This window comes from Lepisma saccharinum, chromosome 22, assembly GCF_977018435.1.
Source record: "Lepisma saccharinum chromosome 22, izLepSacc3.1, whole genome shotgun sequence".
Taxonomy (NCBI): domain Eukaryota; kingdom Metazoa; phylum Arthropoda; class Insecta; order Zygentoma; family Lepismatidae; genus Lepisma; species Lepisma saccharinum.
Window position 1 is genome coordinate 50,970,289 of NC_139250.1, and position 14,447 is coordinate 50,984,735.

General features: G+C 37.1%; 1 protein-coding gene across 2 annotated transcripts in view; it reads left to right on the forward strand.

Annotated features, from left to right (window-relative positions):
* asun (integrator complex subunit 13 asun) overlaps positions 1-14,447 on the forward strand; it is a 128,169-nt gene that overhangs the window by 55,177 nt on the left and 58,545 nt on the right. For both annotated transcript variants that reach the window (XR_014443960.1, XM_083143703.1), the window contains exon 8: positions 434-587. Coding sequence is in view for 1 of the 2 variants with exons in the window: in XM_083143703.1 (XP_082999829.1) it covers positions 434-587 (154 nt within the window). In the remaining variant the exon portion in view is untranslated. The remainder of the gene's footprint in view (positions 1-433; positions 588-14,447) is intronic.

Consider the following 14,447-nt stretch of genomic DNA (forward strand, 5'->3'; position numbering starts at 1 on the left):
GTGCCATTTAATCTGAACTGGAGTTTAAAACAACACAAACAGCACGATAAAAACACTTTGAGTTTGTCCAACCTTTTAATTCCATCTCGGAATCATCATCAAAGCTGGTTGAGAGACAACATGCTGCTCAGTAGTGCCAGCAGAACTTCTACTGTGTTCTTTCCGTCATCTCTCGACCAGCCCTGATGACGATTCCGAGATGGAATCAAAAGGTCGGGCAAACTCTTAAGTTTTGTTATCGTGCTGTGTGTGTGTTTTGTTTTGTTTTTAACAAGTATGTTACCGGCACGTGACGTAAGAAGTTTTTTACTGAACAGGAGTGTACACTTAGTGTACCATAAGAGATTCAGGAAAATACATTAATCATAGTGCAAGTTTTATGATATTACTTGATTTCATGGAGTTTTATAGCCCACACTACTTTCCATTGTAGGCAACGCAGCTGACTCTGCTCAGATTCGCACCCAGAAAGAGGGAACAGAGTATGAGACCATAACGCTCAAGTGGTGCACTCCCAGGAACTGCAGCTCATCCGAGTTGCAGAACTGTACGGCAGTACACAGGATCACACCAGTAGATGTCAACAGGTAACCCTATAAGTTATCAAACGACTGGCCAAGTTTATAATTCAATATATTTTTCTGGATGATTTTTGTGAATATATTAGACTAGATACTCGGTGTTTAAAGATACCGTTGATATAGGACTTGTTTTGAGAATTGACCAAACTCAATGAAACTTTGATTTTTTCATTTTTTAGGGGACAAAGCTGAAAAAATTTAAAATACATGAAAATGTAAAACCTAGAAAATGTTTATAACATTTTGCTGCGTTGGAACCATCAAGATCGGATGTACCTAGTCTAGCCATAAATACTGTTACAAACTTTTGGCTTGGACTGTACACCTTGTAGTCAGGCTCACGACCACGCTTGTGCTGAAGCTCATTCCTGATCATTGTGTGTTCAACTGTGAAAGAGGAAGTGTGCATCTTCTTGTGCTTAGCATGGCATGGGGTGAATATGAAAACAGAGTATCCATAATTGCTCTGCATATGGCTGGAAACCAACCCACTGAGATTTTCCAGCCCCTAAGAACTCTGAAGATCAGCAAGAGTATGTGTATTGGACAATCCAGAGAGAGATTCACTGACACTGGTAGTGTGAAAGATCACCCAAGAGTTGGTCGACTTCACACCGCATGAACAGTGGCGGCTGTTAAAGCAGTGGTGGCTCGTGTCCGCCGAAATCCAACCAGGAAGCAAGTGATAATGGCACGGTACCTGAACATTTCACAACAATCAATGTCCAGGATGCTTAATGGAGACCTTGGACTTGGAGCTTACTGGCTGAGTACTGGATATTTCCTGATGCCACACCCGAAGAAGCCGAGGAAACTGAAATCCAGATGGCTCCTGCAGCGGTACAGTGCCAATGGACATCGCAGGATTCTCTTCACTGATGAGAAATTGTTCACCACCGATGAAAGTTTGAACTGCCAAAATGAAAGGGTGTGTGCTTCAAGTTCTCGAGAAGTTCGTGAGAGAGTTCCTAAAGTTGAGAGATGCCACCAGCACCCCTCAGTCATGGTTTGGCAGAGGGTGAGCTATTTGAGTTCCAGCAGGCCCCATTTTTGTAAAGAGGGCTTAAAAAGCCATGTAAAAGCATAAGTGGAAAGTGTCCTGGACCCTCTTGTGATGCCGTTGAATCATAGAGAACTGTAGAGAACATCTAAAAGCCTGTTGCTGAAATAGTGGTTTGCTGCAGATATGTTTTATCACTGATTGGATGGAAAAATAATTTTCTGTCAAGCATGTATGAATGGGGTGTTTTTGTGTTAAAATAGGTTTAAAAATAATTTATTTATTTTGTGTCAAGAAACAAAGATATTGTTTTAACTTATACTATTCAAAATTACTGTGGATGTGATTTGAGGCTGCTCTTAAAGGTCACACAGTGTTTATTCCTATCTGTCCACAGAAAAATGAAGGTTAAACTGTGCCTATTTTATAGTTGTTTAGTGTCTATAGCTCTGCCCCCTAATAAAATTAGTATATATTTTAAGGAGAAACTCTGGCATGTACCGTTGTGCAAGAAAGACATTAACATTTTTTTTCTGTAGCTAAACTCTGTGACTGCAGTTGTACCTCAGATAAGAGAAACTTCTCTTGTCTGTGGTACTACTAATAATTTAAGAGTAGGAATGATTGCTACAGAGAAAAATCTTACAAGAGGATAGCATTAAATAAATTAAATAAGCTGACGATAAAAGTAAACATGATGTCAAAATTCCCTTGCACAAGTAACCTCACTGCTTTCCCCTCTCACTTCTGCTCCAATATAATCATATTTGAAAAAAGTGAAGCTACCATAAATGCATCCACATGTGCTATATTACCAGAACCAGCTGCATATGCCTTGTCTGTCATAATCAAAACTTTAATTATATAAATCACAGAGAATCCTCTTCTGTTACAAGGACTTAAGTCGTTTAAGAAACTGCAAATACCACAGTGTCACCTATATATTTGAATAAGGTCACCTATATATTTGAATAAGGTCACCTATATATTTGAATAAGTCCTCTTTTATCTGGACATGTCCTCCTTTTTAAGTGTCTGTCCAGTGTCCCGGCCGATTTCTTAGATATCGGTAAATGTTGTCATTTTTTTGGAAAGACTATAGCAAATCTGCTGCATAGAGAATGCTTCCACACATAACGATCATCATATCACTTGAGGTGCGTCAAGTATTCGAGCAATGCTCACCTAGCATCTGGGAAATGAACACGATCACTTTCCCGACTGAGTCATTAGTAGGGTGTGGATTTATAGGCACTAAAAAACTCTCAAATAGGCACCAAAATGATGAAAATAGGCACTTAAAAAGGCACAAAAATAGATACTAAAAGCACACTAAAATTAAAAAAACATTAAAATAGGCAATGAATGTGAACTTAATTCCTATTTTCTTCTTACAATGCACAATTATACTGTATTAGCACTTCAGTTTATACATGAATGTGTGCTAACGATTAACAAACTATTCATTCTCTTTTGATCGAAATTCACATTTGCTGGGAATCGTCAGCTAATTAATACTCAGAAAAGAGCTTCTGCGAATTTGAACAAATCATGAAAAAAAATTTTGCACCATTGTAAAAAAAAATAAAAAATAATCAATGTTCCAATTGAGACCCTCAAATGTGGCGAATACCAGATATACTAAGTTTTACTGATAGTAATGTTCATAAAACTGAAAACTTATGATTTGATCAGTCATCTTTGAGATATAATATTAGCAAGGGCTACTTTTTACACCTTTACTATGAATTAAAGAGTAACCTTGAAACTCTTGATTTTTGTAACGATCTGGATACTATTGTCGAGTCATTACACTCTTCTGTAGCTGTAAACAGAAATGTTCCTAAGATGGTGTATCATAAGACAGAAAGTTGTTCTCCTTGGATAACACGTAGTATAAAACGTAAGCTTAACAAGAAGAAAAGGTTTTATTATAAGTACATTAAAACCAATAAACTTATTTGGTATGCCAAATTTTATTTATTAAGGAAAAAAATTAAGAGAAAGATCCAATATGCTAAGTGTAGATACAGTCAACTCTCGATTCTACGACCCCGGGTATAACGACCCTCTCAAAGTAATGACCCTTTTCCCGGGAACCGTGAAAAATTTAGAAAAAAATTTTTAAAAAAAGTTGAAAAATTGAAGGAAATCGGCCGAAAAATGCGTTGTTTTTTCCTCCACTCATTCCCTTTACGAGCGCTCTACCACTCACAATTAGGTCTGAACTAAAAATAGACACCACCACACCATGCTTGAGTGATATCCAATAGCACTTGACCTCTGCCCTCCCCTCCCTCAAGTGCACCAATGTTACCCCGCACCCGACTGCCACTACCCCATGCGCCAGGCTTGTTTTGCCACGCTTGCTCTTGGATACGCGAGAAGAGAAGATCGAATGTGCTTGGATGTTATTTTAAATCGACTTGTTTCCTTGTCCTAAGAGCTGCTGAAAACTCGCGGGGGAGGGTGGGAGCAGCCCGAAATGACTGCTGGACTGGCAGTCTTTGCCAATGTGTGTGGCAGGTCAAGCTCTTTCATTGATAAATACACCACCATGAGAGATAAGATCGCAGGAATGTTCGAAAATACACATGCGTAGTGCCTGGAAGTCTGGCCCATCTGTCCAGCTCTGACCTAGAGTTCAGCAGATTCCCGTGAGTGAGCAACTTTCGGCCTTGTAGCCGACAACTTCCGGTAACCGCTTTCATTCAAAACGTGTTCTTTGTTCCCTGCAACACTTCATAAAAAATCGAAACTGTTAGAGATAATCAAAACCACATATGTGAACTAAAGATCATCAACCCGCTTAATGCGTTGTCATCCAGGTTTCCACAAAAGTTTACTTCGATCTTACGTGCATCATAACTCCAGTTTCCCACTTCATACGTTTTCCTAATTGTGTCGATGTCGTAATATCTGCCAAAAAAGTGTTCCGTTGGCTGACGGACTTCTCCCTCTTTTCCTGTCAGCAAACGTAGGGGATTGTTTCAGCGACGATTTTCTTGCTGATGCGGGCTGATTACAGGTGAGGGTGGAAAAGGATCCACCCCTCTTCCTTTCCTTTGACGTCTAAAATGGGGCAACCAGTTCTGGATATATTCTTGAAAATGAACAAAAACCATAGAACAAGTAAAAAAAGAAAAACTAAATATGCTGACCAAGGCAGTAATTTATTTTATTAAAAACATAAACTAAACGTAACGTTTCAACCTTCTAGCAAGGTCTTCTTCAGACTCTGTATCAAGTACAAAAGTAACAAGATACAAAAACAGGGCCTTATATATACACAAACATTACTCCCTCCAGACTATTTAGAAAGTTGTTTGGAACTTTCTAGAAGGTGACTTTCACTTTCACCAACTTTACTTTCACCTCAAAGGCTAAACTCAATTACTTCCATATAGAATGTGGTTGGACTTTTAATCTCATGATCTTTTCCCTTCATTTTTCTTCCTTCTCCTCTCCTCTTTCTCTCTTGTCCTTTCCACTCTTTCTAACATCTTCTTCCATTCTTTGTTTAACTTCAGTCCCCCATTCCAGTTCATTGTGTCTTCTTCACCTTTCTTCTCTATATCCTTGGCTTCCTTCCATTTTCTCACTAGCATTCTCTTCTCCCTTCCTATCTGCTTAGCTTCATCCCACTCTATGTCATGTCCTGTATCTCTCGTGTGTTTAAATATTGCATTTCTCTCTCTCTTAAGTCGTACATCATCCCTATGTTGTTTTAACCTGTCTTTCAGCCTTTTCTTCGTTTCTCCTATGTACACACTCTGACATTCTTTACATTTCACTTCATAGATAATCCCTTCCTCTTCCTCTTCTCTGTTTTCCTTATTCTTGTTAGCATTCCTCGCTATTCCTAAGATGCTTCTCCCTCCCTTCCTGTAAGTTTTAATTCCCGCTTTCCTAAGCACTTTGCATATCTTTTCAAGAAAATATGCATGAAAGAATGTGAAAAAGAAGGCAAAATAAATAGCCTATGGAAACAGCTGGAAAAGAATGGCTATGAGAAGCAGGATAGACTGGACATAAACAGAAGAAGGAAGAAAACGGGCAGGGAAGAATTGGAAGAGAAAGAAAAAGAGAGAAGGTTTGGAATAAGGAGTATGGGGAAGACCACAGAAAAGATATGTAAAGTGCTTAGGAAAGCGGGAATTAAAACTTAAAGGAAGGGAGGGAGAAGCATCTTAGGAATAGCGAGGAATGCTAACAAGAATAAGGAAAACAGAGAAGAGGAAGAGGAAGGGATTATCTACGAAGTGAAATGTAAAGAATGTCAGAGTGTGTACATAGGAGAAACGAAGAAAAGGCTGAAAGACAGGTTAAAACAACATAGGGATGATGTACGACTTAATAGAGAGAGAAATGCAATATTTAAACACACGAGAGATACAGGACATGACATAGAGTGGGATGAGGCTAAGCAGATAGGAAGGGAGAAGAGAATGCTAGTGAGAAAATGGAAGGAAGCCAAGGAAATAGAGAAGAAAGGTGAAGAAGACACAATGAACTGGAATGGGGGACTGAAGTTAAACAAAGAATGGAAGAAGATGTTAGAAAGAGTGGAAAGGACAAGAGAGAAAGAGGAGAGGAGAAGGAAGAAAAATGAAGGGAAAAGATCATGAGATTAAAAGTCCAACCACATTCTATATGGAAGTAATTGAGTTTAGCCTTTGAGGTGAAAGTAAAGTTGGTGAAAGTGAAAGTCACCTTCTAGAAAGTTCCAAACAACTTTCTAAATAGTCTGGAGGGAGTAATGTTTGTGTATATATAAGGCCCTGTTTTTGTATCTTGTTATTTTTGTACTTGATACAGAGTCTGAAGAAGACCTTGCTAGAAGGTTGAAACATTACGTTTAGTTTATGTTTTTAATAAAATAAATTACTGCCTTGGTCAGCATATTTAGTTTTTCATAATCATGGAAACAAGGCTTAATGGTGTTATAATTGGACATTTTCCAAGGCTGATGAGGAAAATTAACAACTGGAAGGACTTAAAGAGGAAAGAAATACACAAAGACGAACAAGAGAAGTTTCTGAGAAAATGTTTGGAGAGAGGCACAGCGCCTAAAGGATTAAAAATATGTAAGAAGGGAGTGGTTTGCAACACCAGGAGATGGAGGATATTGGTTCAGAAAATGGAAAAAGAACTGATATGGAATGAAATAAGGTCAAGAAGAAAGGAGATAAAGATAATAAAGGAGAACCTGACAAGAATTGAAAAAGCTATTGAAGATGGTCTCACCATTTTTACGAGAGAATATACTTTTCATGAAATGAAAATCTGGCAGGAGAAATTTAGAGAGAAAATGAAAATAAAATTGAAGAAGAAAGGAGAGGGACTAGAATGGAAAGAAGAAAGAGGAGAAGAGGAAGAAGAAGAGGATACCAGAAGAAGAGTTGTGGTAATAGGGAATGTAGACCTAACAAAAGAAGAGGAAGCTTTTTTAAAACTAGGTAGAGGTTTTAAAGTTAAAGAAAGAAATGTAGATTATGAGGAAGTTATATATGATATTGAAGAAGCAGTGCTCCATATAAAAGAAGAACCAGAAAGAGACAAGATTAGAAGAAGAACAGCAGCCATACTGAAGAATGAAATGGGAAAACAAGGAAAAGTAGATAATTTGAGTCAAAAAGAAAGGGAAGGGATGAAGAAAATCAAGAAAAGAAATGATGTGGTGATAGAACAGGCAGATAAAGGAGGAGCAATTGTGGTGATGGAAAGAGAATGGTACGAGAGGAACTTTGAAGACCTAAAAGAAAATGGATATGAGGAGATTTGTGGAACAGGAGAGGAACAAACTATAAAAGAAAGAATCATAAAAGACTGTAGGAGGAGTGGATTTAAGAAATGCATAAAGGAGACAGGAAGACTACCAAGTTTGAAAGGTTTTCCAAAGATACACAAAGAGGAGATAAAGTTAAGACCAGTAATGAACTGCAGAAATAATATTTTGGAACCCTTAGAAAAGAAAGTTAAGAAAGTTATTGACGTGTTAGTAACACAGCAAGAAAGCAGAGCAGTTAAGAACAGTGAACAAGTAGTAGACCTCATAAAAGGACTTAAGTTAAATGAGATGAAGACGACAATGTTTAGCTTAGACGTGAAAAGTATGTTCCCGAGCATCAAGAGGGGACACGTTTTGGACATTATTAAAAAGAGAATGGGACAAGAAATTATAGGAGAATGGGATAGTGAAAGGGTAGTCAAGGCGCTAGAAACCATTTGGAATAACGGTTACAGTATAATGGGAGATAAAATAATGTTAATGAGTGAAGGACTAAATATAGGTTCCAGTCTAAGCCCAGCATTGGCTGAATTGGTTATGAATGAATGGGAAAAGAAAGTGATAGAAAAGGGAGGTGACAAAATAATTCTGTTTTGCAGATATGTGGATGACTGTTTTGGCATGTGGAAGGGAACGAAGAGGCAGCTTGACATTTTTGCCAAAGAAATTCAAGATGAAGAAAACTAACTAACTAACTAACTAACTAACTCTCTAGCCTTCTTAAACCCGAAGGTTCATGGCTGCAGCAACACAGGCCTTCCATCTGTCCCTATCTTGTGCAAGATCTATATACTCTTTTCCATCCCTACCGATTTCCCTTAGGTCCATCTCGACGTTGTCCCTCCATCTTCGTCTTGGCCTTCCTACTGGTCTCTTACCATCAGGTTTCCCAACAAGAATCCTGTAAACTCCTCTTTCCTCTCCCATTCGTGCCACATGGCCTGCCCACCTAAGTCTTCTTGATTTAATTATTCTAATAATGTCTGGACATGAATACAAATTATGTAGTTCTAAATTATGTAACCTTCTCCACTCACCTGTCTCCTCATCCCTTTTAGGTCCAAATATTTTCCTAAGGATCCTATTTTCAAATACTCTCAATTTATGTTCCTCTTTCAGTGTAAGGGACCAAGTTTCACACCCATATAATACTACAGGCAAAATTACTGTTTTGTATATTTTAACTTTTAGTTTCTTAGATATTAAACGAGAAGACAAACGTTTATGAAGAGAGAAGTAACATGCATTTCCTGAATTAAGCCTACTTTTTATTTCCTCTTTAATATAATTTTCATTTGTTAATATTACTCCTAAGTATTTGAATTTGGAAACTGTTTCAAACGAGTTGTTACCAATAATTAGATTTTGATTATTATCTAACACTTGGTTTCGGCCTGTAAGCATATATTTAGTTTTCTCTTTGTTAACTTCCAAACCTATCTCTTTAGCAGTTTTGAAAAATATTTTAGCATTATTCTTAATTGTATTCACATCATCCCCCAGTAAGTCTACATCATCTGCATATGCTAACAACTGAGTCACACCATTTAATTTTAGTCCTTCTTTAGTTTCGTTTACCTTCCTAACAGCATATTCTAAGGCAAAATTAAAGAGCAATGGAGATAATGCATCTCCTTGTTTTAACCCATCATGAATTGTAAATTTGTCAGACATATTAATACCCACACGAATTTTACTTTCTGTTTCACTGGTGCATACCTTTATCATACTAACAAGCTTCTTAGGTATTCCAAAGTCTACTAATATATTATATAATTTATCTCTTTTGACCGAATCATATGCTTTTTTGAAATCAATGAATAGCTGATGGACATTTTGATTATATTCCCACTTTTTTTCGAGTGTCTGTCTGATGTGAAAAATTTGATCTGTAGTTGATCTGTTGCGTTTAAATCCACATTGATAATCACCTATAATTTCATTAGCATATGGGGTTAGTCTTGTTAAAAGAATGTTAGATAATATTTTATATGTTGTGGAGAGTAGAGAAATTCCACGGTAATTATTGCAGTTCATTTTATCACCTTTTTTAAACACAGGAACAATTATGGATTCTTTCCACTGTTGAGGGATTTCTTCTTTATTCCATATTAAACAAATTAATTTATGAATTTGACAAATTAATGAATTTCCACCATATTTAATTAACTCAGCTGGTATTAAATCAATGCCAGGTGCTTTGTTATTCTTTAGCCTTTTAATAGCATCTTTAACTTCAGTCAAGTTAGGTTCTGGAACTAAAGGTTCTGCTGTGTGGACTTCATTTACTTCTGATTTATCTCCTACATGGACATTTAAAAGGTCATTAAAGTAGTTCTTCCATCTATTTAGAATATCGCTTGGGTCAGCTAGAAAATCACCGTCTTTATCTTTTATCAAGTTTACTTTAGGTTGCCACCCCTTTCTAAACTCATTTACACCTTTATATAAATCTTTGATATTTTTATTTTTGCTGTTTGTTTCAATTTCGTTAATTTTGCTTTTCAAGTAATCTCGTTTTTTACTTCTAAACGTGCGGTTAACTTCTCGCTTTATTCTATTATAATTGTTTAGATTTGTATCATCAGAGTTATTTAACCACCTAAGTCTAGCCTGATTTCTTATTTCTATTAGATTATGACATTCATTATCAAACCATGGCTTACTTTTTCTCGGTTTATGGTATCCTATACTTTCTTTAGCTGCTGATTCTATTGCATTACGTATGTGCTCCCAATTCTTATTTACGTCTGTTTCATTTATATTTTCATCATCATTTAAATCCTGCAAAACATCAAATCTATTTGACAGTTTAATTTGGTAATCTTTCTTAATTCTTTCATCAGTAAACTTTCCTGTATCAAATTTTAGAACTTTTAGATTTTGTTGCTTATGATTTATCACTGAGAGTCTTTCTCTTAATTTAGCAATTACTAAATAATGGTCACTGGCACAGTCAGCACCTCTATGTGTACGAACGTCAATTATACTAGTATGCCTTCTCTTATCAATGAGAATATGATCTATCTGGTTATGAGTTTTACCATCTGGAGAAGACCAGGTATATTTATGGATATCTTTATGTTTAAAAGTGGTACTTTTCACAATTAAATTCTTTGAGGTTGCAAAAGTAATCAATCTTATACCATTATCATTACTTAATTCATGAAGACTTTCTTTACCAATCGTGGGTTTAAATGTCTCTTCTTTGCCAATCTGTGCATTACAGTCACCTAACAGAATTTTCATATCATACTGAGAAAATTTATCAAAGACCTGTTCTAACTCTGTATAAAAATCATCTTTAGTATTATCATCTTTATCTTCCGTTGGTGCATGTATGTTTATTAAAATAATTTTACACCACCTACCCTGTAAAACTGCATATGATATCCTATCATTAATAAATTCTACTGTTTTAAGAGCCGAGATAATTGTATTATTTATGAAAAAGCCTGTTCCAAAATTATGATTTTCAGTACCACCATAGAAAAAAGTATAATTTTTAGTTTTACAATTCCCTTCTCCTGGCCACCTAACTTCCTGGACAGCTACTACATCTAATTTATACTTAACTATCTCATTAACTGTACACTGAAATGCCCCAGGCCGGTAAAGGCTCAGAACATTCCAGGTGCCTAATTTAATATCCTTATTCCTAACGTAGATCTTATCCTTAGTCCAGGGACCTCCCAAAGTAGTCCCCACCCGGAGATCCGAACGGGGGACTATTTTACCTCCGGAATATTTTACCTTGGGAACATCCATGGCCTTATATTGCTGATTCTTGACATGGCTTTTTACAGTGCAGAGTTGTCAGCTCTACGCCTAACCCCCAATATGAATGGAGGAACTACTACAGAAGACAAACACAAACACATTAGAGAGCACAACTACTACACAAGACATACACAAACACATCACAACTATAACACAATATAAACACAAACACACCACAACTACTACACAAGACAAACACAAACAAATTACTACTACGCAAAACAAACATACTAGACAGCACAACTACTACACAAACATGACAAATATGTGGAGGGTTGATATATTATTATTTAATGTCTTTTTTCCCACTTTTAATATAAAATATTGATTTTCTCGGAATTTCAGTGGGGGATGCACCCCTTTCAGTCACCCCTCCCCCTCTGCATACACCAGAGCACAGAAGGGAAGAGTACAAGAAGAAATTGTTGAATCCCTCCCTTCTTCTTTCAGAAGAAAAGGAATTTTTTAAGTTTTTGCTGGCACAGTCCAGCGCCACCTTAAATAGGGACTGAAATACTGAAATTTTGTCCCATCTGGGACATCAGTGTTTTTCTCTTCTGTAGGATGGCACCATCCTACAGACCCCCTCCCCCTCTCTGAAGCCTTTTGAGTAAAGCAGATCATCTGTCGAGGTACCTGCGGAGTTGAATTTGCTCTGTCGCGTATGAGTCCGTAAGTCATATCCTTGTTGCCTTGTTTTGAAGGATGTTGTTTTCCACCCAACCCAACACACTGACACAGTTCGTCATTTGCTTTCGGCTCGCGCTGCTAATAAGCGAAAGGTCAGGAGTGGTCCTTTCACTTACTTTCTCTCGGGGGAAATTCCTGTCTCGAGAGCTTTGGGTTGGTCGTTTCTTCTCTTTTATCTTTCGATGAAGAAAGAGGGATATTATTGGAACTTGAAATAGAAGAAGAAAACAGGTTAAGCTTTCTAGATATATTGATGAAAAGGAATAGAGGACAAGAAATTGAAACTGCTTGGCATCAGAAGAAGTGTGCAGCAGGGGTATTCTGCCACAAAAGAAGTGATGTAAGTGAGGTGACAAAAATAAATTTTATAAGGAATATGGAGGACAGAATCAAGAAAATATGCATGAAAGAATGTGAAAAAGAAGGCAAAATAAATAGCCTATGGAAACAGCTGGAAAAGAATGGCTATGAGAAGCAGGATAGACTGGACATAAACAGAAGAAGGAAGAAAACGGGCAGGGAAGAATTGGAAGAGAAAGAAAAAGAGAGAAGGTTTGGAATAAGGAGTATGGGGAAGACCACAGAAAAGATATGCAAAGTGCTTAGGAAAGCGGGAATTAAAACTTACAGGAAGGGAGGGAGAAGCATCGTAGGAATAGCGAGGAATGCTAACAAGAATAAGGAAAACAGAGAAGAGGAAGAGGAAGGGATTATCTACGAAGTGAAATGTAAAGAATGTCAGAGTGTGTACATAGGAGAAACGAAGAAAAGGCTGAAAGACAGGTTAAAACAACATAGGGATGATGTACGACTTAAGAGAGAGAGAAATGCAATATTTAAACACACGAGAGATACAGGACATGACATAGAGTGGGATGAGGCTAAGCAGATAGGAAGGGAGAAGAGAATGCTAGTGAGAAAATGGAAGGAAGCCAAGGAAATAGAGAAGAAAGGTGAAGAAGACACAATGAACTGGAATGGGGGACTGAAGTTAAACAAAGAATGGAAGAAGATGTTAGAAAGAGTGGAAAGGACAAGAGAGAAAGAGGAGAGGAGAAGGAAGAAAAATGAAGGGAAAAGATCATGAGATTAAAAGTCCAACCACATTCTATATGGAAGTAATTGAGTTTAGCCTTTGAGGTGAAAGTAAAGTTGGTGAAAGTGAAAGTCACCTTCTAGAAAGTTCCAAACAACTTTCTAAATAGTCTGGAGGGAGTAATGTTTGTGTATATATAAGGCCCTGTTTTTGTATCTTGTTATTTTTGTACTTGATACAGAGTCTGAAGAAGACCTTGCTAGAAGGTTGAAACGTTACGTTTAGTTTATGTTTTTAATAAAATAAATTACTGCCTTGGTCAGCATATTTAGTTTTTCATAATCATGGAAAGAAGGCTTAATGGTGTTATAAAAAAAGAAGTGACCCTTTACCCTTTCCCCAGCTCATTCTCCGCCACTGGTGTGCAGGGCAATGTTGATAATTGCAGATGTCAGTTGTTGTTTTTATTTATTATTATTATTTTTTTAATGCTGTTGTCTGCATAGGAAATATTGCCCATATTATTATCTGTTGCATGGTAAAACTTAAAGCAAGGGTCATTTCTTTCTTCTTTACACTGCTGTTAAAAGTTCCGACTTCGACAGTTGCGTTATCTTTATAATACTGGGACTTTTCTCTTCCGCCACCTGTTGCTCGAACTTCCAGCCAGTCTCTTTGTTTTTACGATGCAGCTGGCGCCAGTGTTTTGTCTAGCATCTGCAAAGCTCTTGCTTGCCGATAACATCAATGACTCATCCAGCACGAAGGAAAAAGTTATTGTTTTGAATCTCGCAAAGCTGATTTGACGATAACGAAATTCGATCTCCAGAATGGAAAACAAGAGTTAAAATAACTTCATGTTCTGCGCCTTCCGATAAGCAAATCTGTAAATTTAATATTTGCATCCGCTTTTCTTCAGAACCATTCATGTACCATTCATGTGGAGGGATAAAAAAAGTGTTCAATGTAGGAATGGTCACTGAGACTGATTAAAGGACATTATTCAAGGGGAAAACATTTGGAGAGGTGGGTGTTTGACGTCGAGAATACTCCTAAATCCAACATTAAATCGTTGATTAACGTGAGAGTAAATATCGATCTACCATTTTGATATGTGAAAATGCACAGTTTCATAAAGCTTGTTTTCAGTTCATTTTATGCTGATGGGCTAATCGGGACTAAATATACAGTTTAAAGTGAAATTCAATTCCAAACCCGAATGATTATTGACTGCCACGCTGTTTAATGATGTGTCCTAGAATACGCATTGGGTGAAAATACATCGCAAGTTGCACGTTTCCTTTTTCACGCTGGATTACAATGCAAGTCAAGGAAGGAATTTGGACTGCTCCATGAATGGGGGAGGAGGGTGAATGAAGTTGGTTGAAGCAAAGAAAAGTGACTTTTTTTACGATGTATTTTACACAGCCGAACCAGAACGAAAATTACAGCCCTGTCTTTATTTTTTTTTTTTTTTGTCTGGTACCTAGAGAGGTTGTGTTGTTTCTCCAGAGAGATCTAATCTTAACAGTTAATCTTGTAACAGACGATGCTCCAGTAAACCCATAT